This window comes from Rhineura floridana, chromosome 7, assembly GCF_030035675.1.
Source record: "Rhineura floridana isolate rRhiFlo1 chromosome 7, rRhiFlo1.hap2, whole genome shotgun sequence".
NCBI classification, from domain to species: domain Eukaryota; kingdom Metazoa; phylum Chordata; class Lepidosauria; order Squamata; family Rhineuridae; genus Rhineura; species Rhineura floridana.
Window position 1 is genome coordinate 91907918 of NC_084486.1, and position 26717 is coordinate 91934634.

General features: G+C 43.1%; 1 protein-coding gene across 2 annotated transcripts in view; it reads left to right on the plus strand.

Annotated features, from left to right (window-relative positions):
- The window catches only part of LOC133388452 (nuclear body protein SP140-like protein), a 59256-nt gene that overhangs the window by 23160 nt on the left and 9379 nt on the right, over nt 1–26717 (plus strand). For both annotated transcript variants that reach the window (XM_061634411.1, XM_061634412.1), the window contains exons 6-9: nt 14135–14280; nt 15183–15230; nt 24084–24155; nt 26060–26166. In XM_061634411.1, the coding sequence (XP_061490395.1) occupies nt 14135–14280; nt 15183–15230; nt 24084–24155; nt 26060–26166 (373 nt within the window). The remainder of the gene's footprint in view (nt 1–14134; nt 14281–15182; nt 15231–24083; nt 24156–26059; nt 26167–26717) is intronic.

Here is a 26717-nt window from a genome sequence, read left to right on the forward strand (position 1 = left end):
AGCTGAAAGGAGGCCCTCCTTCCCTGTCCTTGGCAGGGGAGCTTGCACTGGCAGACAACCATCATTCTCCAGAACCCACGCTCCTTGCTACAGAACTGGCACGATCATCCCCACTTTCTCTCGATTCTGCCAAGTCTGCAAGGAATATATCAGCCCCTTCCTTGGAAGTAAAATCTAACAACAACTCCCTGGTAGGATGGTCCCTTTTGATTTTGGATGAATTAGAAAGTATTAAAACCTTCCTCTCCGAGTGCAACGCCCTCCTAAATACACTGGTGTCAGCTGCCAAAACGCTTAAGTCTGACAACATGACCCAAGCAGGAGATGTTAGCGCTAAGCACCCCAGGAAGCTGAAAACTAAGCCAAAGAAGCCCACCTTCCAACCCCCCTATTTGAGGCTAGGAAAGACCAAACATCATCCAACTTCTTGTTGTCGAAGGAACGCATCACAAAAGAAAACAAAGAATATTAAGAACTTTAAACAACCTCGCTACAAGAAGCTAAACTTTAAACCGCTCTTTGCTCTCCTAAAATCTCTATCCAACGGGACTTTTCAATCCCCCAGAGGGACCCGCTCTCCAGCGAATTTTAAGGAACAGGGAAGTGCTAAAGGGAAATACGTGGCTGGTATTACTACCACTATTCCAACTCCACTGGTGAGCGTCCCTTCCTCCCCTCCTCCAGCCCGGCCCCGTCCCATAAACCGGCTCCCAGTCCTAGTTCTCCTTTGGCAGTACAGGAGGCCCCACCATGTATTTTCCAGGCAAAATGGTACTGGAACTTGATTCTGGTACAGAACAAACTGGTCTTCCTCAATTATCCTAAGCCCCCTCGAAAGCAGGAGCAACATCTTAGTAAATTTCAGTTTTGGGAAATTTTGGAGCCCTTTTTTCCAGCACAGCTCCATCTTTCAGATATTCTACATATCTACTTTCTTTATAACAGCTACAAGACTGTGAAAATAATTGTTACCTTTAAGAATCCAGCCATTGTAAAAATGGCCTATAGCCTAAAAGAGCGCCTAGGAAACTCTGGTATACACATTCGACGGTATTTCAAAAATGCGGCTCCCCCGCAGCCTCTCTTCCCTTTCCCTCATACATCTCCAACCTATAAGCCAAGAACTGTTCCACAATTGGTCAGACCTGAGATGAATCCGCCAACCCATCCTCCAGTCACTTTACATTCTCTTACTTCACTAGAAGTTCAAGCTCCTCCAACTGCTCCCTCCGATGATCCACGTGAACCAGAGGATCTACAGCTGTTGGAAGTTTTCGGGGACTTACCCAAGGAGGAACAGCTGGCAATAATCCATAGACTAGACCGTCTTAGAATGGATTTGTCAGACCTGCAAGCCAACAATCCTAACCAAAGCAAACATGGAGGGACTGACAACATTCCAGCCCTCTGAGACAGGATTACAATTGCTGCTAGACCAAAATCTTCTGACAACCTGACATGGATTGACATGACCCGCTTGGACCCAGAGGAATTGGGGTCTCCAGTCAAGATCTCCCACGCACCACAATCTCCATTACGTTACAATAGCCCTCCATTCTCTAATGTCTGTATTCAGAGTTCAGAAATTGATCAAATCACACCCCTGAGAGACGACAGGGAATGACAAGATCGGCCCTCTGTTGTGTCGACTTTACCCCCGATAAAGTCCTCCCTAGACAGCGCTGTTTCGCCTCTGTCCCTTACAAACTTCGTCTTTTGGAACATAGCAGGTTGGAACAATAAGGCAGCAGACCTGGAATTAATCACCTTTCTTCAATCTTTTGACTTGGTCTGCTTACAAGAGACATGGCTACTTAAAGAAAACCATATCCTCATTGATGGCTTTAAATCTTGGTCTAAACCGGCGAAGCGCTCTGCTAACATGGGCTGTGGCAGTGGCGGCCTTGCAATTCTGATAGCCACTTCTATGGATGTGCTTGCCGTGGAATTACCCTGTGCAGCTCCCGATTTTTGTCAAGCTCTTCATATAACACCTACCTCAGATTTCCCACCTTTTATCTGTATCAATGTCTATCTCCCTCCCTTACGTTCTTCACAAATGATGTTAAAGTGGCAGGAATTTGATGATTTTATCGATAATGTTCTATGTGAATTCCCCCTGTGTTCTTTGCTTGTGGGAGGGGATTTCAATGCCAGGATGGGTGTTAGCTATCCAGGAATTTATGATACTCTTGACTTCACCCCCTGCGAGCTAGCGCTTCTGCCCCGAGCTTCCCGAGATAGGCTAACCAATAGCAACGGTTTAGCTTTATTCAGGAGGTTGATCAAATTCCAACTAATTTGCCTAAATGGCACCCACCTGGATTCCTCCAAAGGTTTCTTCACTTATATATCTAGTAAGGGAGCTAGTGTGGTGGACTATGTATTGGGTTCCCCTTCATTGATTAGCCTTGTCGGGGAACTATCTATAGGAGATAGACTTGACAGTGACCATCTTCCCCTGAAACTATCCTTCTGCAGCCCTCTCCACCACGTCATTCCTCACCCATCGATGCTGCTATTAGATGATTTGCAATGGACCAGGCGCCTTAAATGGTCTCAAGCTATAGAGGCTACCATAAGACAATCCTTGGTGGTCACAAAGCTAACTGAGCTACGCCAAAAGGTCCTCTCCTCTCCAAATGCTATCCTCCCGGCGTACGAGGAGGTCATTTCAACCCTTAAACCCCTAGTCTCTACATCAATTGCCCCTAGACCCTCCCAGGGCTCCAAACCGTGGTACGATAAGGTCTGTCAAGCCAAAAAAAGAGAACTCTGTACCCAAATAAGATTCACTAGACGCCATCACTCAGAAGCAGCAGTTTCTTGTCTCCTTTTTTTGAAAAGGGAATATAAGAAACTTCTTAATGAGAAAAAACTAATCTTTATTGCCAATAGTTGGCACTCATTGGGTCTTGCTGCTCTGCAAAGGAATGACGTGGAGTTCTGGAGACTGGCCCGGGGAGGGTTGTCCCAAAATGTTTCAGTACCGGTGCCACCAATCCTCCCGGAAACCTGGACTTCTCATTTTCACTTAATTTTTGGGAACTCAGTCTCAATATCCCCAAACACTAAGGTAGTTCCCTCTGATTTACCCCCCTGGCCGCCAGTTACATGTGCGGATATTGGAGACTTAATATCCGCTCTCCGACCAGGGAAAGCCCCAGGAGAGGACATGATTCCACCTGAGTTATTTTTACTCGATCCCTTATGGTGGAGCCCCATTCTCACAATACTCTTCACAAAGATCAATGACACCGGTACCATTCCCCCAGGCTGGCACACCAGCATTGTGATACCCATATTTAAAAAAGGCGACCCCTCTGATCCACGTAACTATAGACCGATCAGCTTGCTGGACGTGACATCTAAATTATATGGGCGATTCTTACTGAATAAATTACTTGAGTGGGAAAATAGCCACTCCATTATTTATGAAGAACAGGCAGGGTTTAGAGAAGGCAGAAGCACTCTCGATCACGTGTTTCTATTACAGCACCTTATAAGCAAGATCAAAACGGGCGTTTAAGTCCCTATATTTGGCATTTATCGATTTCTCAGCGGCGTTTGACTCTATCGACAGGACACTACTATGGCAGAAACTCAATCAGGCAGGTATCGAGAAGAGATTACTGTGGCTCCTCCAAGTCCTGCACCAGGATACATTCCTAAGGATCCGCTTAGGTTTAAACGGATCCCTCTCCCACAAAATCCCCATTAAAAGAGGCGTAAAGCAAGGATGTATCCTGGCCCCTTTTTTGTTTAACTTCTTCATTAATGATATTATTCCCTCAATGACCTCCCCTGCCTTTTCCCCCCAGTAAAGCTCAGGAAGATCTCGGCATTACTTTATGCCGATGACCTGGTTCTCCTTTCATTAAATAAGATTGGACTCAAAAGAATGCTGTCTTGACTGCAAGAATATAGTGAGGTCCAACATTTACAGGTCAATCATACTAAATCTAAAATCATGGTCTGTGGGGAGTATAATAGAACAGTGTCAATTTGGACCCTAGATGGTCAGCCATTAGAACAGGTAAATACCTTTAAATATCTTGGTATTTGTTTCATCAATAATCTGGTGTGGACCCCCCACTTGGAATGCGTTAAGCTTCAGGCCTCCAGATCTTGCAGCCAACTAAAGAAATTATTTTATTCCCATGGTGGCCAATTAATAAGACCAATGACCAAACTCTTTGTGGCCAAAATTCTTCCCAAAATCCTTTATGGGATAGAACTGTGGGGGTACCCTGTACGCCCTAATCTTGAAGTTCTTCAAAATTCTTTTTTGAAACAGATTATGGGGCTTCCTAAAGGCACCCCCTCAGCACACATCAGGGCTGAGCTTGGCCTACCATCTTTACTGGCCTGGACCGACCTTGCATTCCTTTGCTTTTGGAAAAAATTGTCCTTGTTGGAGACTCCATCTCCTGTGAAACTGTGTTGGGAAGAAGACCAATTGGAGAAAGGGGGTTGGGCAGCTAAATTTGATGAGCTAGCGTCCCGTTACAATCTCACTCAAAATAATCTTAAGAACTTTAACCATGCTGAACCGCGCAATAGGATCTTTGATTATGATACGCAGCAAGACAGGGCTTTGATAGCCACTGGACCCTTTTCCTTATGGTTCCCATACATTAAACCTAACCACGCTTGGGCTCCCTATCTTGATATTTTGACATGTGCACCTCTCCGCAGGGCCTTCACGGAATTAAGATTCCAAACCATGCCGACTGCATTTTTACAAGGCAGGTATGATGGCACACCACATGCAGAACGCCTCTGTATCAATGGCTGTACGGTCCCCGAAGATCTAGTCCATTACATGTTTTTCTGCCCTTTATACCAGTCTCCGAGAGAGAAATTTATAGTCCCTCTCATAGATACGATCGAAGGGATTCCCATCGCCTAATTGGTAATTAGTTTATTGTCGGCCCCACATAAGCAAATCATAATTGCAGTTGCTAATTTTGCGCTGGCTGCTAAAAAGATTAGAGCTGCATTTGTTAAAACCATCTGAGATGTACAGAATTCTTCCCTCATGCTGCAAATTTTACTCTGTATAGATGTTTTTAACCTTGTTGTGTTGTTTTATTTTTATCTGTTTATGTTGCAACGGCTTTTTGGCTATATGCAATAAATATACTTTAATCACAGACATTTCTAATTCCTGTCTGTTATAATCACTTTCTCTAGTTTGCCTTAAAAAAAAAAGGTTAGTGTGTGAACACACACCAAAAGTCTTCAGTTTCCAACCCCTTCCCAGCATCTAGAAGTTGAACTGTGAGGTGCGGCAAGGTGGCACAGGAAGAGATACAACTTGAATCTAGTGCATATGCATGTAAATGCACAATAACTAACACCAAATATCAGAGAACTGCTCAACCTCTACACACACCACAAAACAGATAATGAAACTGATCAACTTTTTATTATAGAATTATTAGCAAAATGTCCATCATATATACATCCACGGCCGGTTCTAAAGGGCAGCCAAGTTGGGCACTGGCCCAAGGGCCCCAGAGCTACAGGAGCCCCTGAGGGGCCCTCCACCCCCCCACGTGATCTGCGCCCCCCCATGCCCCCACTTACCTGTCAGCCAGCTTTTTAGCATTGCCCTTAATGAAGATGGTGGCCGCAGCTTCCCAAAGGTACTGAAGCCGCTGCCGCCATCTTAGTTGATGGCAGAGATGTGTGTGAGTATCACGCATGTGTGCCATGAACAAAGATGGTGGCGGAGGCTTCATTCCCCTTAGGGAAGCCACGGCCGCCATCTTCATTAAGGGCAATGCTAAAACAGACCATTAAGGGCAATGCTAATGCCCAGACAGGTAAGGGGGGCTGTGGGGGGGGCACCGGGGGGCAGGACAATCTGATGCCCAAGGGCCCCCGCATGCCTGGAGCCAGCCCTGTATACATCAATAGTCTCCATTTATCAGGCGTGCTCTCTATTTTCTGCTACCTGTCTCTATATTGTGTGATTGTGTGTGATTGCTTTTAGCTACACACCACTGCTGTTCCTGCTTTGGCTTTTAGGGAGATGGCCATTTAAAAAGAGTGTACCAGTTTCCCTTTCAACCTCCTAAAGCTAACCTGTTGTTATAGTAAATGCAACAGAACATGTTTTGAGCTGAAGATATTTTACTTGAAACATGAACAACCTGATCTGTACTGAAAATTAAGATATTCTATTAGTCATCCTTAAGATTAAAAAATAAGAAACTGTTAGGGATTAGTTTAGTAATATATTTGCTTCAGAAGCTAGTTCAGGGCAGAGGATTACAGCAAATTAACTTTTATTGTTTCAACTAAAGTAGCCAATTTAAGAGAATGCAGAGGTAAATTAACAGAAAAACCTTTAGCAAAGGCAGGGTGAGTGGCTTCAGTCAGACTGTGATCCCTGCTGTAAGAAAAGAATAGAATATCAATGATATTTGATTTTTGTTTTCTCTCTTCCTCTGGAACATACTGGAGGTGGCAGCGAACGGTCACCTTAGAGCAGAGATGGGGAACCTCAGGCCGGGGAGTTAAATGCAGCCCTCAGATCTCTCTATCTGGCCCCTGGGACTCTCCCTAAACCACCCCCCTGTGCATTTGTCAGTGCAGAACAAACTCTGATCATGCCTCTTACTCTCCTGGATGGAGGATAGAGAGCGATGTCTGGGAGCCTATAGGAAATAGCCTACTATACAAAGGTAAAATATACTCTGTCCACTTTTGCTTCTGGCCCCATCAACCACTGGCATGTACCCCTCCCCTCCAGGTTGCCCAGATAGGAATGCAACCCTCAGGTAGGGAAAAAACCCTCCTCTTTTTAGAGCTTTGCAGGCCCAATCCTAATCATGTTTTGACTTTGATATAAGTCCCATGGAAGCCAACACGCCTTGCCTCATAGTAAGGGGAAGATATAACTATGGACTAGGGCTAAAAAAACTAATAATTCTCCTTTTCCCCCCCACATCATCTTACAAAATTCTTGAGCAGGCACTGGGAAGCCCCTCTCCCCTCTTTTTCTTACCAGAGAGTCCATAGAGCTGTTCCTCAAGCCGGAGGCTGCGATGACCAGCAAAAACCACAGATGCGCAAGACTAAGTCCCTTCTCCCATATTTGAAAACGTTGCTTTATCCCACGGCGCACGCGCACCAATAGAAAAGGCCATTCATTGGCCAGGCGTCTTTTGTGAGGTGTCTCACAAAAAGGAGGCAGGGGGTGGTGGACGGAAAGGATGGAAGGAAAACCGAAGTTTTTAAAAATTCTATACTTGATGTAGACCCGCACAGAAGATTAACTTGTGGGTTTACTTTGGCCACCTGGGCGGAAGTTGAATGTGTCCATAGGCAACAGAGGAGAAAGCTTGGATTTTAACGTGACCGTGATTGAACTGCAGCACGTCTTCACCACCCCAAAACAGCACTAAAAAAAAGCAGTTTCTGCTGTAACTCAGGACTTCCTCTGTATGAAAGTTAAGATTTTTTAAAAGAATATTTTTTTTTTATGGGAACAGTGACCGCAACAATTGGGTATAATAGACAATGCACCCCCTTATTGCCTACACCCGTGGCGGACCACACCCACCGCTCTGCCCTTGGTACGCCACTGATGATTATAACAAAACAAGATTTTTTAATTTCTTCAGCTTTACTTGGTATAGCATATCATTTATGCATTAGACTAAATTTAAACACAGTAGTTATGATAACAATCTATAAATTGTGAACTGAAAATAATTGGCAATTCCACTTTTTCTTTTTAAAGAGACAACTGATTGTGTACAAATATGTGATGCTAGTTTTCAGAACCATGTATTTATAATCCTACCAAATACACATTACATTAGAAACACATTTTACTCATCACCTTATTTGAAAATGAAATTGATGCTGTTTTACTGATATCACTCTCAGGCCTGGCATTGGGATTACGAATTAGTCAGGTTGGGCACTGGCCGAAGACCCCAGAGCTCGGAATGGCCCCTCACTGGCCTAACTTGCCACCCACTTTCCCTCAGTCCCAGGAGGCGGAATATGGGCACTGCTTGGGAGTCAAATTTGGCTCCCATTCACAGCAGCCAGCTAGCCACCTACATTCCCTTCCCAGCTGCCTCGCCTCTTAGAAAGAGCCAATGGGCTCCTTCTTTTCAGAGCCAGGCATGCTAGGTGAGCTGGCCAGGAAAATGCCTGTGCCACTGCAATGGTTTGCCACAGTGGCTAGAAAGTTTTTTAAAACATCTTTCTAGCTCCCAGGGCAAACCACAGTGATGGCACAGACATTCTTTGGACTGCTTGTTGGTCGGTTCCGGTTTCGGCGTCGGTTCGCTGGTTGCCGTGGCTGCGACATGTTTATGAGTCCTGGATCGCTGGATCGCTGCTGCTGGGTTTCTGCCTGCTTGCCGCCACTCCATTCAAGCTCGCTGGATTGCTGCTGCTGGGTTCCGCTGCTTCTGTCTGCTCCTTGTAGCTGTTTCACCGTGGCTTTCTGCCTGCTTGCCGCCACTCCATTCAAGTTCGCTGGATCGCTGCTGCTGGGTTCCACTGCTTCTGCCTGCTCCTTTGTCGCTGTTTCATCGTGGCTTTCTGCCTGCTTGCCGCCACTCCATTCAAGTTCGCTGCTTGGGGCGTGTCCTGTCCTTCTGGCTTGCTTACTTGTTTGCTTATTGGGTCGCGGGTAGATATTTTACAACTTTATTTGAAGACATTACTTACGGACGAAGCTTGATGCGGAGGAGTATTTTTAATGCCGGCTATTGCTGTTGTTTGGGTGCATTTTAATTGTTTGTTTGTTTGTTTGTTGTGTGTGTGAATGAGATTGTGTGGATGTGTTTGTATGTATTTATGTGCATTTTATGTGTTGCTGTGTGAATGTGCCTGTTGTGTTTAAGTATTTTTAAATATGTGCCTGGGAAAGCATACTTTGTATTCAACGGGGGGGCTTTCGGGGGCCCCAATTAGCGTAGTGACGGGTTATGGGAGGTATGGTGCTAGGAGGAGAACGTGCCAGGTAAGGGGAACTCGCCCCAGACAAGTTGTGTCTGTGCCTTGTTCCAGTTCTCCTCAAGGCCACAGAACTGCTGGTTGTTCTATCAGCCAGCCCTTAGATCTCCAGGTGCTGCTTTTGAATGCCAGGTCGGTATATAATAAAACCTCCCTTGTCCACGATTTAATTGTGGATAAGGGTGCCGACCTGGCATGTATAACCGAGACCTGGGTGGGTGAGCAGGGAGAAGTTGCTCTCTCTCAGCTTTGTCCACCTGGGTATATGGTGCAGCACTATGGTAGATCTGAGGGTCGGGGAGGCGGGGTCGCTGTGGTCTATAGGAGTACTTTCTCTCTCACCAGGCATCCTGTCCAGATGGCGACTGGAAAACTGGTAGAAAGTATTATTAAAGCTAGATTAACTAAGCACATAGAAGAACAAGCCTTGCTGAAGCAGAGCCAGCATGTCTTCTGCAAGGGAAAGTCCTGTCTCAGTAACCTATTAGAATTCTTTGAGAGTGTCAACAAGCATATAGATAGAGGTGATCCAGTGGACATAGTGTACTTAGACTTTCAAAAAGCGTTTGACAAGGTACCTCACCAAAGGCTTCTTAGGAAGCTTAGCAGTCATGGAATAAGAGGAGAGGTCCTCTTGTGGATAAGGAATTGGTTAAGAAGCAGAAAGCAGAGAGTAGGAATAAATGGACAGTTCTCCCAATGGAGGGCTGTAGAAAGTGGAGTCCCTCAAGGATCGGTATTGGGACCTGTACTTTTCAACTTGTTCATTAATGACCTAGAATTAGGAGTGAGCAGTGAAGTGGCCAAGTTTGCTGACGACACTAAATTGTTTAGGGTTGTTAAAACAAAAAGGGATTGCGAAGAGCTCCAAAAAGACCTCTCCAAACTGAGTGAATGGGCGGAAAAATGGCAAATGCAATTCAATATAAACAAGTGTAAAATTATGCATATTGGAGCAAAAAATCTTAATTTCACATATACGCTCATGGGGTCTGAACTGGCGGTGACCGACCAGGAGAGAGACCTCGGGGTTGTAGTGGACAGCACGATGAAAATGTCGACCCAGTGTGCGGCAGCTGTGAAAAAGGCAAATTCCATGCTAGCAATAATTAGGAAAGGTATTGAAAATAAAACAGCCGATATCATAATGCCGTTGTATAAATCTATGGTGCGGCCGCATTTGGAATACTGTGTACAGTTCTGGTCGCCTCATCTCAAAAAGGATATTCTAGAGTTGGAAAAGGTTCAGAAGAGGGCAACCAGAATGATCAAGGGGATGGAGCGACTCCCTTACGAGGAAAGGTTGCAGCATTTGGGGCTTTATAGTTTAGAGAAAAGGCGGGTCAGAGGAGACATGATAGAAGTGTATAAAATTATGCATGGCATTGAGAAAGTGGATAGAGAAAAGTTCTCCCTCTCTCATAATACTAGAACTCGTGGACATTCAAAGAAGCTGGATGTTGGAAGATTCAGGACAGACAAAAGGAAGTACTTCTTTACTCAGCGCATAGTTAAACTATGGAATTTGCTCCCACAAGATGCAGTAATGGCCACCAGCTTGGATGGCTTTAAAAGAAGATTAGACAAATTCATGGAGGACAGGGCTATCAATGGCTACTAGCCATGATGGCTGTGCTGTGCCACCCTAGTCAGAGGCAGCATGCTTCTGAAAACCAGTTGCCGAAAGCCTCAGGAGGGGAGAGTGTTCTTGCACTCGGGTCCTGCTTGCGGGCTTCCCCCAGGCACCTGGTTGGCCACTGTGAGAACAGGATGCTGGACTAGATGGGCCACTGGCCTGATCCAGCAGGCTCTTCTTATGTTCTTATGAGTGCCTCCACCTTGTGCTGGGCCAAGGAGACAGACTGGGAATCCTGTTGGTGTACCGCCCACCTTGCTGCCCAACAGCTTCCCTAGCTGAGCTGACAGAGATAGTCTCGGGGGTATTGTTGAGGTCCCCCAAACTTGTAGTGTTGGGGGATATCAACATTCATGCCGAGACTGTCTTATCTGGGGCGGCTCAGGACTTCATGGCCTCCATGACAACCATGGGGCTGTCTCAATTTGTTACTGGCCCAACGCATGTGTCGGGTCACACTCTTGATTTGATCTTCGCCACTGGTCATGGAGATGGCGATCTGGAGGTGGGGTGTTTTTCATCTACTCCATTGTCATGGACAGATCACCGGCTGCTGAGTTTTAGACTTACGACGACTCTTTCCCTCTGCAAGGGTGGGGGACCTATTAAGTTGGTCCGCTCTCGGAGGCTTATGGATCCTATTGGTTTTCAGAGGGCTCTGGGAGTTTTTCCAGCTGATAGTACTGGCGCTCCTGTCGAGGCCTTGGTCGAACTGCGGAATACGGAGATGGCCCGGGCTATCGACATGATTGCTCCCGCGTGCCCTCTTCGATGCAGAGCTCATACAGCTCTGTGGTATACCCCGGAGCTGAGAGTGATGAAGCAAGAGAGAAGGAGGCTGGAGTGCAGATGGAGACGAACTCCAGACGGATGCAGTTATGCTTTGGTAAGTGCCTCCACTAAGTCGTATATAAAAGCGGTAAGGGCGGCGAAGAAGTCCCACTTCGCTGCCTCTATCAGGACATCTCTCTGCCGCCCTGCAGAGCTTTTTAGGGTTGTATGAGGACTCTTACATTCTGGTCCTCGAGATACCATTGAAACATCTGAAGCTCGTTGTAACGACATCGCAGGGCACTTCCAAAATAAAATCGCATGCATCCGTAGGGACCTAGACTCCGATGTTATGACAGATGAATCCATTGAAGTGTCCAGAACACGGTCTTGTCTTTCATTATTGGATGAGTTTCAGTTGGTGCAGCTTGAGGAAGTGGACAAGGTGCTTGGATTGGTGCGGGCGACCACGTCTGCTCTAGATCCTTGTCCATCTTGGCTAGTGAAGGCTAGCAGGACTAGTACCACCGGCTGGGCCAAGGAAGTGATAAATGCCTCCTTGAGTGAGGGAGTAGTCCCTAGTAGTCTCAAGGAGGCAGTAGTGAGACCTCTTTTGAAGAAACCTTCCTTAGACCCAGATAACTTGAACAATTATAGACCGGTGGCGAATGTCACCTTTTTGGGCAAGGTTCTGGAGCGGGTGGTCACCGGTCAACTCCAGGTGCTCTTGGATGAGACCGATTATCTGGATCCGTTTCAATCCGGTTTTAGGCCTGGTTTTGGCACTGAAACAGCCTTGGTCGCCCTGTATGATGACCTCTGTCAGGAGAGGGACAGAGGGAGTGTGACTCTGTTGATTCTCCTTGATCTCTCAGCGGCGTTTGATACCATCGACCATGGTATCCTTCTGGGGAGACTCGCGGAGTTGGGAGTTGGAGGCACTGCTTGGCAGTGGTTCCGCTCCTACTTGGCGGATCGTCGCCAGAAGGTAGTACTTGGGGAACATTGCTCGACACCTTGGACTCTCCATTGTGGAGTCCCTCAGGGGTCGGTTTTGTCCCCCATGCTTTTTAACATCTACATGCAGCCTCTGGGTGCTGTCATCAGGAGTTTTGGAGTGCGTTGCCACCAGTACGCTGATGACACGCAGCTCTATTTCTCCTTTTCATCTTCTACAGGTGAGTCTGTGGATGTGCTGAATCACTGCCTGACCGCGATAATGGACTGGATGAGAGCTAATAAACTGAGACTCAATCCAGACAAGACTGAGACACTGTTGGTGAGTGCCTTCCCTGCCCAGATGGTGGATGTTTACCCTGTTCTAGATGGGGTTACACTCCCCTTGAAGGAACAGGTTCATAGTCTTGGGGTTCTTTTCGATCCTTCCTTGTCTCTTGAGGCGCAAGTGGCCTCGGTGGCAAGGAATGCGTTCTACCACCTTCGGTTGGTAGCCCAGCTACGCCACTATCTGGACAGGGATGACCTCGCCTCAGTTGTTCATGCTCTGGTAACTTCTAGGTTGGATTACTGTAATGCGCTCTACGTAGGGCTGCCCTTGAAGACAGTTCGGAAGCTTCAGCTAGTGCAAAATGCAGCAGCCAGACTGCTGACGAGGACCAGCCGGTCAGCGCATATAACACCTGTTCTGGCCCGTTTGCACTGGCTACCCATTTGTTTCCGAGCCAGATTCAAGGTGCTGGTTTTGACCTATAAAGCCTTACATGGCGTGGGACCACAGTATCTTGTGGAACGCCTTTCCCGTTATGAACCGACCCGGTCACTTCGCTCAGCATCTAAGGCCCTCCTCCGGGTACCAACCCATCAGGAAGCCCGGAGGACAGTTACTCAATCTAGGGCCTTTTCTGTAGTGGCCCCCGAACTGTGGAACAGCCTCCCCGAAGAAGTACGCCTGGTGCCGCTTCTATCTTTTCGGCGCCAGGTTAAGACCTGGCTATGCTCCCAGGCATTTTAAGCGTTTAATGTTATAACTTTAAATCTTTTTTGTTTGCTGTTTATGTTTACTGTTGGTAGGTTGATTTTATTGTGATATTCTGTATTTTAAGCTTCTTGTACACCGCCCAGAGAGCCACTCGCTATGGGCGGTTTAAAAATGAAACAAATAAATAAATAAATACATTCTCCTGGCCATGTCACCCAGAATGCTTGGCTTTGAGAGGAAGGACTCCCTTGGCCCTTCCTCAGTGCCCGAGTGCTGTGCAGCTGCCAATGCTGTCACTGGTATTGCATCAGTGAAGAATGTTTTTTAAAGCATTCAAGAGAAGGTGCAGGGGCCAGAGCAGGAGGATTGGAAGGGGGAGGAAGAGGGTGGTGGCGGTGCTGCCATAAAGAAGATGGGTGGCAGGGAGTCCAGCAACAGTGAGGGGTGAGTGTCCCCTGAACCTAGACCATGCTGAAGGCCCCCTGCAGTCTGATTTCAGGCCTGGTCAGGTCACATGCTGACATTTCTTTCCAACAAGCATACCACAATCTCTGTTCATATGTTTTTCCTTAGGTTTGTTTGCTTGGGTTGTTTTTAACTGTTTTTAATTATATGTTTTTAAATTGTTGTAACCCACCCTGGAACCTTTGAGTGAATGGCAGGTAATAAATTTGGATGATGAAGATAATAAGTAGACATTGCATAAGAACCACATTTTGGCCGAACTTCTTTCTCTCTTCAGTGAACTCTGCAGAACTGGAGATGTTTGTAACGTTGATGTGACTTCTGTTTATCAGGCCCAGGAAGTCCAAAGTGTATCAAGGCTTCTAATGGAAACTGGTACACACTAAGAGAATTTGTGATTAAAGGAGGACATGCAAGTTGGAAAAGTTGGAGAAGTAGTATCCAATATAATGGACTTCCTTTAGAAAAATTAATAAAGGTATGTAACTTATATTACTTGTAACTTGTAATACCTCTAATTTTATTGCCTCATATTTTTTACTTGTAATCTGAAAGGAATTTCAGATACCATCAAACCTTTCTAGACAATTATCCACACATTTTATTCTTATCACAAGAATAATATCCTGCACCACAACTGAATAGCAGCACAATTGTTGCATGCAAAAGCCATTGTGTAAATTCTAGAATGCCCTTCTGTTATATAACATTGGGCAGACATAAGGTATGTGCCAAATAAAGGTAAGATGTATATTCCATGGAACAATAATCTATGAACATTTTGTGCATGCATTGCAATAAAAGGTATCTGTGATACTTATAAAAACAACAAAGAATCTTGTGGCACTTTAAAGAGTAACACATTTTATGGGGTACTCTTTTCTGGACTGGAGTCCACTTCAGATGTATGAAGTGTAATCTTCAGTTGTGGTGATGGGGACTTGTAAGCAGTGAGGTCAAAGGAAACTGAAATATAAAGTCAGTGACAGTTCAGTTAGAGCTGGCATGTATGCCAATTACATTGTAATAAGTGAAAAAACAATCAACTTAGTAATGCTGAGTTAATTAACACCTGTAGTGGGAGAATAAACCACTCTCTCTCTTTTCAATCCCAAATGAACTGAATTGAACTTTTTGATTAACTGTAGTTCAATTTCACATTGGAGCCTATCTTAGACATTCCTTTGTTCAAGTATGGCCACCTTAAGATCAGTTGCAGAGTGTCCAAGCAGAATGAGATTTTCTCCTACTAGTTTTTTTTACATAAATATCTATAGTAAATTGCCAGTAATGGGTCTAATTTCTTTTGAGTTTATTCCCTAGATTCAGATGGTATTTTGGGATTCTGTTTGTGCCTAATAATTGTGATGTTTATTTCAGTGGGGAGATGTGCTGAATCTATATCAGAGACGCTTGAGGATAAAGAAGGTAAACAATTCTGGAACAGTTTTACTAGATTGTTGAGTTATCCACAATCTGAAATGGCATATGTAATTCCACTTCATTCCAGGTTATTTATTCATTCCAGACAGGCTTCATGCCATGTAGGCAAATTACAGACCCCATTTGTAAACTGAATTTATTAGCTAATAGTAAAAACATACATTCTCCATTAGCAATGTTAACTTTGGATGTATTCAAAGCTTTTGTTACAGCAGAATGGGGTTTTCTAAAAAATAGAAATAATCTGAATTTGGATTGAAATTTGTTAGTTTAATTGGACAAATATATTCACCATCAATGGCAACTGTAACAATCAGTAAGCTAGATTCTAAACAACTTCAGCTCCTGTGAGGTACCAAGTAAGGATGCCCTTTATCTCCCCTTCTATTTGCCCTTATAATGGAACCCCTAGCAACTAAAGTAAGAACAAATATTCAGGTCAAAGCAATAGAAACAAACAAGAATGAAGGTAAATTGGGATTATGCGCGCAGATTATATATTTATTACATTAAAAAAGCCAGAGGAAGCAGTAGGAGCAATAAAGGAAGAATTGGAGGAGTATTATAGGGTTGCTGGTTTAAGAGTAAAATGTGGCAAATCTGAAATAATGTTTAGTAATATTCCCCTATTACATATACATTACAACACTTGGCATGACTGAATGGACAGGAATGGGGCATTTTCAATCAGACAACTACAAAATATTTTATGCAGGAAATGAGAAATTAAGAAGAAATGGGGTTGCTTTAATAGTGAGAAGTGATGTAGCAAAAGCAATTAGGAGCTACAACGCAAGGCCTGAGCGAGCAATATCAATGAGATTAAATGGGAAACCTATTAACATAACCATCGTCCAAGTCTATGCTCCAAAGGCAAACAGAGAAGAAGAGGAATTGGAGAGATTTTACACAGAAGTACAGGAGGAAATTGATTACACACCAAAACAAGATGTGCTGATAATCATGAGGGATTGGAATGCAAAAGTAGGGAACAGAGAAGAACTAGGAATTGTGGGGAAATGGGGCTTAAGAGACAAATGAAGCAGGAGAAAGTAGGGCCCCGCCGTAAAGTGGAAATTGCCGTAAAGCAGAACCCCATTCATTTTAATGGGACGCATCGCGCGAAAATGCCGCAAAATGTCACAAAAGCGGCTTTAAAAGGGGAGAAAAGCCGCCGCATTAGCGGAGTCCCGGGAAGCGGAGTCCCGGGAAGCGGGGCCCTACTGTATTGAATTCTGTGAAGCCAATAATTTGTTTCTTGCCAACACATTTTTTGAACAACCGAAAGGAAGACTGTACACATGGACATCACCAAATAGTCAATATAGGAATCAAATTGATTACATAATTGGTAGCAGAAGATGGAGAAGTTCCATACGTTCTGCAAGAACAAGACCAGGAGCAGACTGTGGTACAGATCGTGAACTGGTTGTATCGAAAATCAGAGTAAATCTAAAGAACAACAACAAAGCAATCATAATGCCAAAATACAATTTAAATAACATCCCAGAAGAATATAAAGATCAAATAAGGAACACATTTGAGGCTTTAAACTTAGTTGACAGAGAACCAGAAGAACTATGGACTGAAGTCAGAGACATTATCAGGGAAGAATGCAAAAAGACAATACCTCTAGTTAAAAAGTGGGAAGGACCTCAGTAGATGACTGAAGAAACTCTTAAAATGGTTAAAGAGAGAAGGAAAGCAAAAGAAAGGAGATAGAAACATGGTCAGAACCCTAAATGCAACAATACAGCAACTAGTGTGTAGGGACAAAGAGAACTATTACAATAGTTATTGCATAGAAATAGGTCAACAAAAAGGGAAGGACAAGAGTCCTATTCCAAAAGATTAGAGAAATTAAAGGGAAATTTAAACCACAAGTAGGGATGTGGAATAATCAACAGGGGAACACACTGACAGACCTAGATGAAATAAAAGGAAGATGGAAGCAATACACTGAAGAACTCTATAGGGAATCCAGGATGACAGATTCATTCATGGAGGAACCGTATGATGAAGAACCAGAAATTTTCGAATGTGAGGTGAAAGCTGCTCTTAAAATACTTGGAAGAAACAAATCACTGGGAACAGATGACAATAGAGTTGCTACAAGCTACTGAGACTGAATCTGTCCAAAGTTTGACAAAAATTTGTCAAGAAATATGGAAAACTAAACAATGGCCCATGGACTGGAAGCATTCAATATATATCCCAATTCCAAAGAAAGGGGATCCCAGGGAATGCAGTAATTATCGAACTATTGCCTTAATATCCCATGCAAGTAAAGTAATGCTCAAGATTCTACAACAAAGGCTCTTACCATATATGGAGCAAGAAATGCCAGATGTCCAAACTGGATTTAGAAAAGGAAGAGGTACCAGAGATCATATCGCAAACATACATTGGATAATGGAACAGACCAAGGAATTTCAGAAGAAAATCACTCTGTGCTTTATAGATTACAGCAAAGCCTTTGACTATGTAGATCATGAAAAACTATGGAATGCTTTAAAAGAAATGGGGATACCACAGCATCTGATTGTCCTGATGCGCAACCTATACTCTGCACAAGAGGCTACTGTAAGGACAGAATATGGAGAAACCGATTGGCTCCCAATAGGAAAGGGTGTGAGACAGGTGTGTATTTTATCACCCTATTTGTTTAATCTATACATACGGAAAGCAGGATTGGACCAAGATGAAGGAGGTATGAAAATTGGAGGGAGAAATATCAATAATTTAAGATATGCAGATGATACCATACTACTAGCAGAAACCAGTAATGATATGAAACGAATACAGATGAAAGTTAAAGAGGAAAACACAAAAGCAGGACTACAGCTGAATGTCAAAAATGCTAAAGTAATGACAACAGATTTATGTAACTTTAAAGTTGACAATGAGGACATTGAACTTGTCAAGGTTATCAATAGCTCATCACAGTCATTAACCAAAATGGAGACAATAATCAAGAAATCAGAAGAAGGCTAGGACTGGGGAGGGCAGCTATGAGAGAACTAGAAAAGGCCCTCAAATGCAAAGATGTATCACTGAACACCAAAGTCAGGATAATTCAGACCATGGTATTCCCGATCTCTATGTATGGATGTGAAAGTTGCACAGTGAAAAAAGCGGATAAGAGAAAAATCAACTCATTTGAAATGTGGTGTTGAAGGAGAGCTTTGTGCATACCATGGACTGCAAAAAAGACAAATAATTGGGTGTTAGAACAAATTAAACCAGAACTGTCACTAGAAGCTAAAATGATGAAACTGAGGTTATCATACTTTGGACACATAATGAGAAGACAGGATTCACTAGAAAAGACCATAACCATAATGCTGGGAAAAACAGAAAGGAGTAGAAAAAGAGGAAGGCCAAACAAGAGATGGATTGATTCCATAAAGGAAGCCACTGACCTGAGCGTACAAGATCTGAACAGGGTGGTTCGTGACTGATGCTCTTGGAGGTCGCTGATTCATAGGGTCACCATACGTTGTAATCGACTTGAAGGCATGTAACAACAACAAATATTCCCCCGTGAATCCAGCAAGAAATAGTTAAAGAATTTCAAATATGTAATTGTTATACCAACTTCAGATATTTAGCAGCAAAAATCCCCTGAAACCTTAGTATACTTCATAAAATTAAGGTTTGGTATGGAAGGGCATTAGTCAGGATATAATTAGATGGGGAAAAGCCTGTATGTCCATTATAGATAGGTTAACAGCAGTAAAGATTATAATATTACCTAGAGTTTATTTTTATTTAGAACAATTCCAATTTTAGTTTCTTGGGTGCAATAAATATAATGGCAGAGACAGATTAATAAATTTATATTAGCAACATCTAAAGTTTGGATACGTAAGTAACTATTATACTGAGCAGTTAATCAGATTGGGGAATATCAGATTTTCTGTTCTATTTTGAAGCATGTCAACTTACAAATATAATTTCGTTTGCTAAAGAAGATCCCTTGGACCAATGGGTGAAATTGGAAAGGATAGTTATTGACAGGACTCAGATTCACAATTGCCTATATTCATTAATAGGCAAAAAACCTTGCGGTTTAAGAACGTACCTATAGCCCACAGATATTTCTATCTCGAAAATTGAAACGGGCACACAAGGACAAAGCCTATTGCCAATAAAATCAATGATTATCAAACAGTTTATTAAACTTTTATTGAGACATGGCATGATGGTGCAATTTTAGTCAAAGGCAGGCATCCTGCTCAAAGTTTCTTTGAAATTTAAACTACAGCTGCTCACACTGCCAAAGAGGTGGCATATATTCTTAGGGAAGGTGATTGAGAGGGTTGTGGTGCAGCAATTGCAGGTAGTCTTGGATGAAACAGATTATCTTGACCCATCCCAGTCTGGGTTCAGGCCTGATTATGGGACTGAATCGGCCTTGGTCGCCCTGATGGATGACCTTTATCGGGAGAAGGACAGGGGGAATGCAACCCTGTTATTCTTACTTGATCTCTCAGCGGCTTTTGATACCATTGACCATGGTATTCTTGTGGGCCGACTTGATGAGCTGGGTATTGGGGGCACTGTTTTACAGTGGTTCCGATCCTATCTGTAGGGTTGGTCTCAGAGAATACCATTGGGTGACTGCCTTTCGGCCCTCTGGCAGCTGTGCTGTGGGGTGCCGCAGGGTACCATCTTGTCCCCCATGCTGTTTAACATCTGTATGAAGCCCTTGGGAGCACTCATCAGGAGCTTTGGGATGAGGTGTCAGCAGTATGCTGATGATACCCAGCTCTATTTCTCTGTAACATCTGAATCGGAAGAGGCCGTGCAAGCCCTGGACCGCTGCCTGGACTCGGTGGTGGGCTGGATGAGGGCCAATAAACTGAGTCTGAATCCTAGCAAGACGGAGGCGCTGTGGGTTGGTGGATCCCGAGTTGGGATAATTGGTCAGTTGCCTGCTTTGAGCGGGATCGTACTCCCTCTGAAAGAGCAGGTCCGTAGCCTGGGGGTGCTCCTGGATCCATCTTTGTTGCTAGAGGCCCAGGTGACCTCAGTGGCTAGGAGTGCCTTTTACCAGCTTCGGCTGGTGAGACACCTGTGGCCATTTCTGGACCAGGATAGCCTGACCACTGTTGTCCATGCACTGGTAACCTCCAGGCTGGATTACTGTAATGCGCTCTATGTGGGTCTGCCCTTGAGGTTGGTCCGGAAGCTGCAGCTGGTGCAAAATGCGGCGGCTAGACTGCTCACTGGGGCAGGGTATCACCAACATGTCACCCTGCTGCTGAAAGAATTGTACTGGCTGCCTGTTTGCTACCGGGCCAAGTTCAAGGTTCTAGTTTTGTTTTTTTTTTACAATAATTTTTATTCAAATTTTCATAAAACATAGAAAACAAAATCATAAAACATTCAAAGACAAAAAACAAAACAAAACAAAAATGATTAAACAAAAAAAAATAAAATGTTGACTTCCCATTTGTCACATATCAAATCAGTTATAGGTCTACAATATATAACAATCCTGTCTCTTAAATCATATTATAAAATCACTTTCCTCCAGTAGTTATCTTAATTAATCATCAAATCTCATAAACATTACTTTATTCTTTCCACAAAAAGTCAAAGAGAGGTTTCAATTCTTTAAGAAATATATCTATCAATTTTTCTCCAAATAAACATGTCAATTAATCCATCTCGTTAATAATTATAATAATCTTATTGTCATAACCATAGTCCAAATAAACATTTCGATTAATCCATCTCATCAGAATCTGTTAGGTCCAATAATTTCAATAGCCATTATTCCATTATCCCTATTAGTTCCATCTTCCATCTTCAATAGTCCTGTTAAGTCCAGTAATTTCAGTGTCCAATCTTCCATTATCAGTATTCCATAATAATCTTGCTGTTGTAGCCATAGTCATATAATAAGAGTCTGATGGGAATTTCCTCTATCCCAAATATTTTCTTGCCATCCATTCTGAATAAGTTGCTGAAATACTGTTGTAAAGTCATATCTGTGTTCTTCTTTTTTACAAAATGCACTGGCTCATCTCTTAAGAGTTTTTCCATTGTCACATGGCTGCAGTTAATTCCATAGATTTTCTCTATATCAAGCTCCATCACATCATTCCAGTCCAGAAGATTATCCAAGCCATTGATAACTTTATCTCTAATATCTTCATTAATTTCTTCAGAGATAACGTTAAATTCCAAACAGTAGATTTTATTTCTAAAATCCATAAACTCCAGATCTTTTTCCAATTCCACATTTGTTCCAATCTCCAGGGCTTGTATCTTCCCTTTATTTTTTCTTTTCTCATCTCTGATCTCATTCTCCTCTCTCACAGGATCCCCTATTTCTTTAAGCTCCTGCGTCATTTTGCTCAGTTCAATTTTCAGCTCCTTACTACCCTGTCGCAGGGTTTGTTTCGTTATCTCAATCTCATCCATTATTTTCTGAAACATAATTACTTCCAGATTCTCAGCCACTTTCTTGATTGCCATTTTTAAAACCACGAAAACAAAGCAAAACAAAAATAAAGAAGAACCACTTCTTATTTCAGCAACAATTGGGTTAATATTCCAGGCTTGATGACATCACAGTATAAACAGAGCAACCTGCCTTATCTCTCTATGCTCAAGAATGCAAAACAAATTTAGTTCCCAGCATCAAAACAGTTAGTGGCGTCGTGAAGAAGCAGATTCGTCAAAATAAAATAGACCAAAAAGAGAATAGTCCCAGACAATATAATATTCCTCGGAATAGAAATCAGGAATAGAAATCCCTCTTCTGTTTATTATCTTTAGAATGCACTTCCAGGACAGCTTTTTGCGACAGAAACAGAGATAAGCTGTTAATTTCGTGAATAACAGAGAAGAGCTATATCTCACCCAGAAGTTGTCCAAAGCCGATCAATCTGACAAATCTCCTTTTGCTGCAACAATTTAAACCAAGTAAAAAAAATAATAGAAAGAAGGGTGCTTGCCTGTTAGTCCGTTCTCTCTTTAAAGAAAAGATAAACGTATCGCTTAAGCAGATAGAGCTTGTTAGGAAGTCCGTCCGGCATTGTTGGCTGGACCTTATCTCATAAATTAATGAAATCCAGTCCTCCCAACAAAAACAGGCTTTTGAGGTTGATCTCTACGTTTCTCCCTGCCTGGGAGAAATTTCATCAGTCAAAAAAAAAATGTTCTGACTGATTTATATCTGAATAAGCTTCTTTTGAGGCGGGAGCCCGTCCCAAAAGCAGGCACAAGCGAAGTCACCCTTCCCGGAAGTCCCAAGGTTCTAGTTTTGGTGTACAAAGCCCTATACAGCTCAGGACCAGGATACCTGAAAGACTGTCTTATCCCTTATGTACCCAGTCGATCACTGCGCTCTGCAGGTGAGGGCCTCCTGCAGATTCCATCTTATCAGGAGGTTCGTTCTGCAGAATATAGGAAACGGACCTTTAGTGTGGCAGCACCTACCCTGTGGAATTCCCACCCTGTGGAATTCCCTCCCTTTGAATATTAGGCAAGCACCATCTCTGCTATATTTTCGGCGCCTTTTGAAGACTTTCCTCTTTCAACAAGCCTTTTAGGTTGAGACCTATCCCAGTCTGCGTCTGTGTTAGAATTGCTTAATTGTTTTTTAATAATGCTTTTAACCCTTTTTTAAAGTTGGTTTTCTTTAATGTTTTAATGCTGTTTTGTCTTAATGTATTTTAAGATCTGTTTTTATGATTTTTAAAGTGTTTTTAGCGCTTTGTGTGCTGCCCTGGGCTCCTGCTGGGAGGAAGGGCGGGATACAAATTAAATAATAAATAAATGAATAAAATATATTAAACCATAAATCTGAAGCTGCTTTTAGCTCAAGGGCTGCATTCCCTTGTAGTTAACCCAGGGGCTATATGCCAGTAGTGAGCGGAGCCAAAGTCACAAACACACCCTTTTCATACTTAGGAGCCAGCTGGCCCAGTGTGGTGGAGTTGCATACTTTCATAACCTTACAGCATGGGCATGACTGCCACTCACCAGGAGGGGCTATGTGGGTGCACCAGCAGGAGCACTGGATTCTACTGGTAGACCCACACAGCTCCAACCTTACTGTCACCATAACCCTCCTCTCCTGGTAAGTGGCAGCAATGCTGCTGCTTAGAGGCTATTGCTGTGGCTCCAACCCAATGGGCAAGCCCCTCCTGCTCACACTCATGTTCAGCTAATTGATAGGCCCGTCAATGTTTGATCCCTACTGGTTGACTTAGGTCTACACATACTATGAGCCAGTATCTCTCTTAGGCTCTTCTATCTTCTATATGCAAATAAGGAGCCGTTTTACATATAGAAGATAGAGGAACCTAAGAGATATACTGGTTCATAGTATGTGTAGACCTAGGTCAACCAGTAGGGATCAAATATTGATTGGTACAGCAGTAAGAGGTAATTTTCCCTGTGGGAATTGCAGTGTTTGTGAGAATTGTAATAAAGGGGAATTATTTGTGAACCCAATTAATCATATTTTTTATTACAGCTGGTTGATAGGAACAGCTGAGAAGTGGGGGGGAAGAGTTGGCAAAGGTGACACAGGGTTGAGGAGAGTGCACAGGGCATAGGAGGAGAGGCTGGCAGGGCAGATTGGGTCAGAGGTTCCCTGCTCTGGCTTTACACTGAAATGTGGCTTGCCTGTTTAGCTGTTCAAGCAACTGCAGTGGGAGCTAGTGTGGTTTTCCTTTATACATCCATGTAGTTTTGGCAGATCATAGTCAAAAGTGTGCTAATTTATACTGGTTTTGTGAAAGATGGGAAATGCAAAAACACTGAAAACCACATCAAGCACAATACGTAAATGACTATGAAATTCTATATGCTCAGACCAAGACTGGAACTGTAAATGTAGCAGATCATGGAATGACTCCTCCCTCTCAACATCCTTTGTCTTCCCAGGTTAGTTCTTCTGACTTCTTAGACTTATGACTGCCCTGCAGATCACCCTTTTTCTATGTGTTGCTCATTTATGTTTTTTATATCACATGTGTTTATGGTAAACTTTCTTATCACTGCTTCAATGGTAGAAGTATACAAGTGGGATCGGCTACATGTTGTAGTGTATCTTCATCTGCTAGCAGAAGTGTTCCTTTTCAGGATTCCTGCCAGCCAGCTATGACCTTCTGCAGGATACGGTAAGGAGTGCCCTCTAGATGATATTGAACTCCAGCTCCCATCGGCCTCAGCCAGCATGGCCAGTAGTCAGAGTATATGGGAGTTACAGGCCAACAACATTTAGAGGGCACACAAACACACACATACATGTTATTTACTTTTTAACCTGCTACTTTGTGCAAATCTAAGAGATCAAATATTCTGCATTTAAAAGATTTTTTTAAATGGCTTTTTAAACTTTGTTTTGTAAGACATTTGCTGGTTTCCAGAGCTGTGTGGAAGCACTAATTGAGGGGAGGATGAAATAACACACAGTGTGAATGCGTCCCATCAAGCACCACCCCCTCATGTGGATTGGCAACAACTATACAGATTTTGAAGGCATTAAATTGAAAGTGCTTGTGTCTGTGGACCATGGTGTGCAAACGCACACACAGTAACCCATATTCGTATTAACACCCTAGGGTGGACACTGCCTACATTGGCTACCCCTGCTATAGGGAGCTCAGACATGGTATTCTACCACCACCCCTTTTCCATTTTCCTTTTCTGACTGATGCTCTACATCCTATAGCTGCTGCACATGGTCAGTCCTAATTGGGCTGTTTTGGGGAGGCTTTTTCCTTAAAGATATTTCATACTTCATCACTTCCTCTTGTTTCCCAGTGGCCCTGTTTTGGCACTCATCACCTGAGTGTGCTATCCCTGCTCTTTCCCAACATAAATGGGGATCATTGCAGGACCACCCAGGACAAGCCTATGGTAGCAGTACAAAAATATTGACGGGAAAAGGTTGACCAAGGCTGTGAGCACACTAGCCACTTATAGCAAAGTGTTTTAGCCACACCTGGAGGGGGAACAGGTTGATCTGCCGATCAGTTGCGAGATCTCTTTTAAGTGAATTGTGGGGGGGGGGGCGCACTCAAGCTGATCCTGTCAGTAAAAAGGGACCGGGTTTCACTAGAGTTGTGCACCTCCATTTTCAGAAAAGAGAGGTGGAGATGCACTAAAACTGGCAGAACAGTGAGTGTTTCTCTACCCCAAGAAAAGGCAACGTACCCCTATGGAACAAGCACTGCTTCATGTGTGCAATTTAAGAAGGGAGAATATACAAAATGGGGACATTCAAAAAGGCTTTTGTTCGCCATGACAATTTACTAGTGCTGTGAGTGGTAGTCTGTCAGTGGTGAGTAATTTTACAAGGAAGCATTTGTTTATACACCCTCTCCTTAGTGCAGCAAGAAGTGATGCTTTCATGGTCCAAAACATGTTACCTGTTTGTCAGCATCCTGCACTTCTATTTGCCACAAAAGTAGAGACTTAAGAAAACAGGACTATACCAAGAGGATATTGTCTAATAAATTAGATACCTTCAGTGACTACTATATATTTAAAGAGAAAGAGAGAGGTTTTAACTGGTCACATTCTTCAGGTTATCAGTTGCAGCAAAAATATCTGTCTATTTAATTTTTTCCTCCATACCAATATATATGTTGTTGTCGATGATATGATATACCTGCCAACTAAAGTTTCTTTATTAAAGCATTTTTAAACCACTTTTGGGACACATTGCCGTCACAAGGTGGCATACAAGAAATTTCACAGGTTAAAACCTCTCTTTCTCTCTCTCTCACATAACGTTTGATAAATTTATTTTTCACAGTGACTATTTTTTCTTTTTCCTTTAGCCACAATGTGCTGCTTGTAAAGAAGGAGGGTCACTGGTGTGCTGCTGTTCATGCTCTCGATTCTTTCATTGTTTTTGCCATGTTCCACAGGAATCTGCTGGGAAAAGGTAGTCCCCCACCCTTCATCCCAGAATTCTAGAGTAAGGTGAACTATGAAATAGCCAGGAAAGGCTTGCGTAGACACTGTCAGTATTTTTGCAGCTAAGGCAGCTGCTACACTTGTCAAATAGAACAAAGTTTCACAACATTATTGTAGGTCATGATTCAGATTAAAACTGGACCTATGTGAAGCCCAACAATAACTTGCTAAACTCTAGGTATCTCAGCTGTGAACTTTTGAATTAATATTGACAGTAGCATACTTTGTATTGTAAACCAATCTTAGTAGTATTCTCATTATACAGCCACAAGAGTGGCTGTATACTATAGCCAGTGTGGATTTTTCGCATTCCGCAATGTTAAATTGAAGATAGCCCCCATGCCATTCTGATGCTTCCCATAAGCTCATTTCAAAACAAAACCTTACAAAACCTATAGTCCTAAACTCAGAAACATTTGCTTAACAACCCTCTAAATTTCCATAGCGATACACAAAACAGTCAGAGAGAATCGAGAGTTCAAAGTGTAAAAAGAGAGAAAAAAACCCAGACCCCTTGTG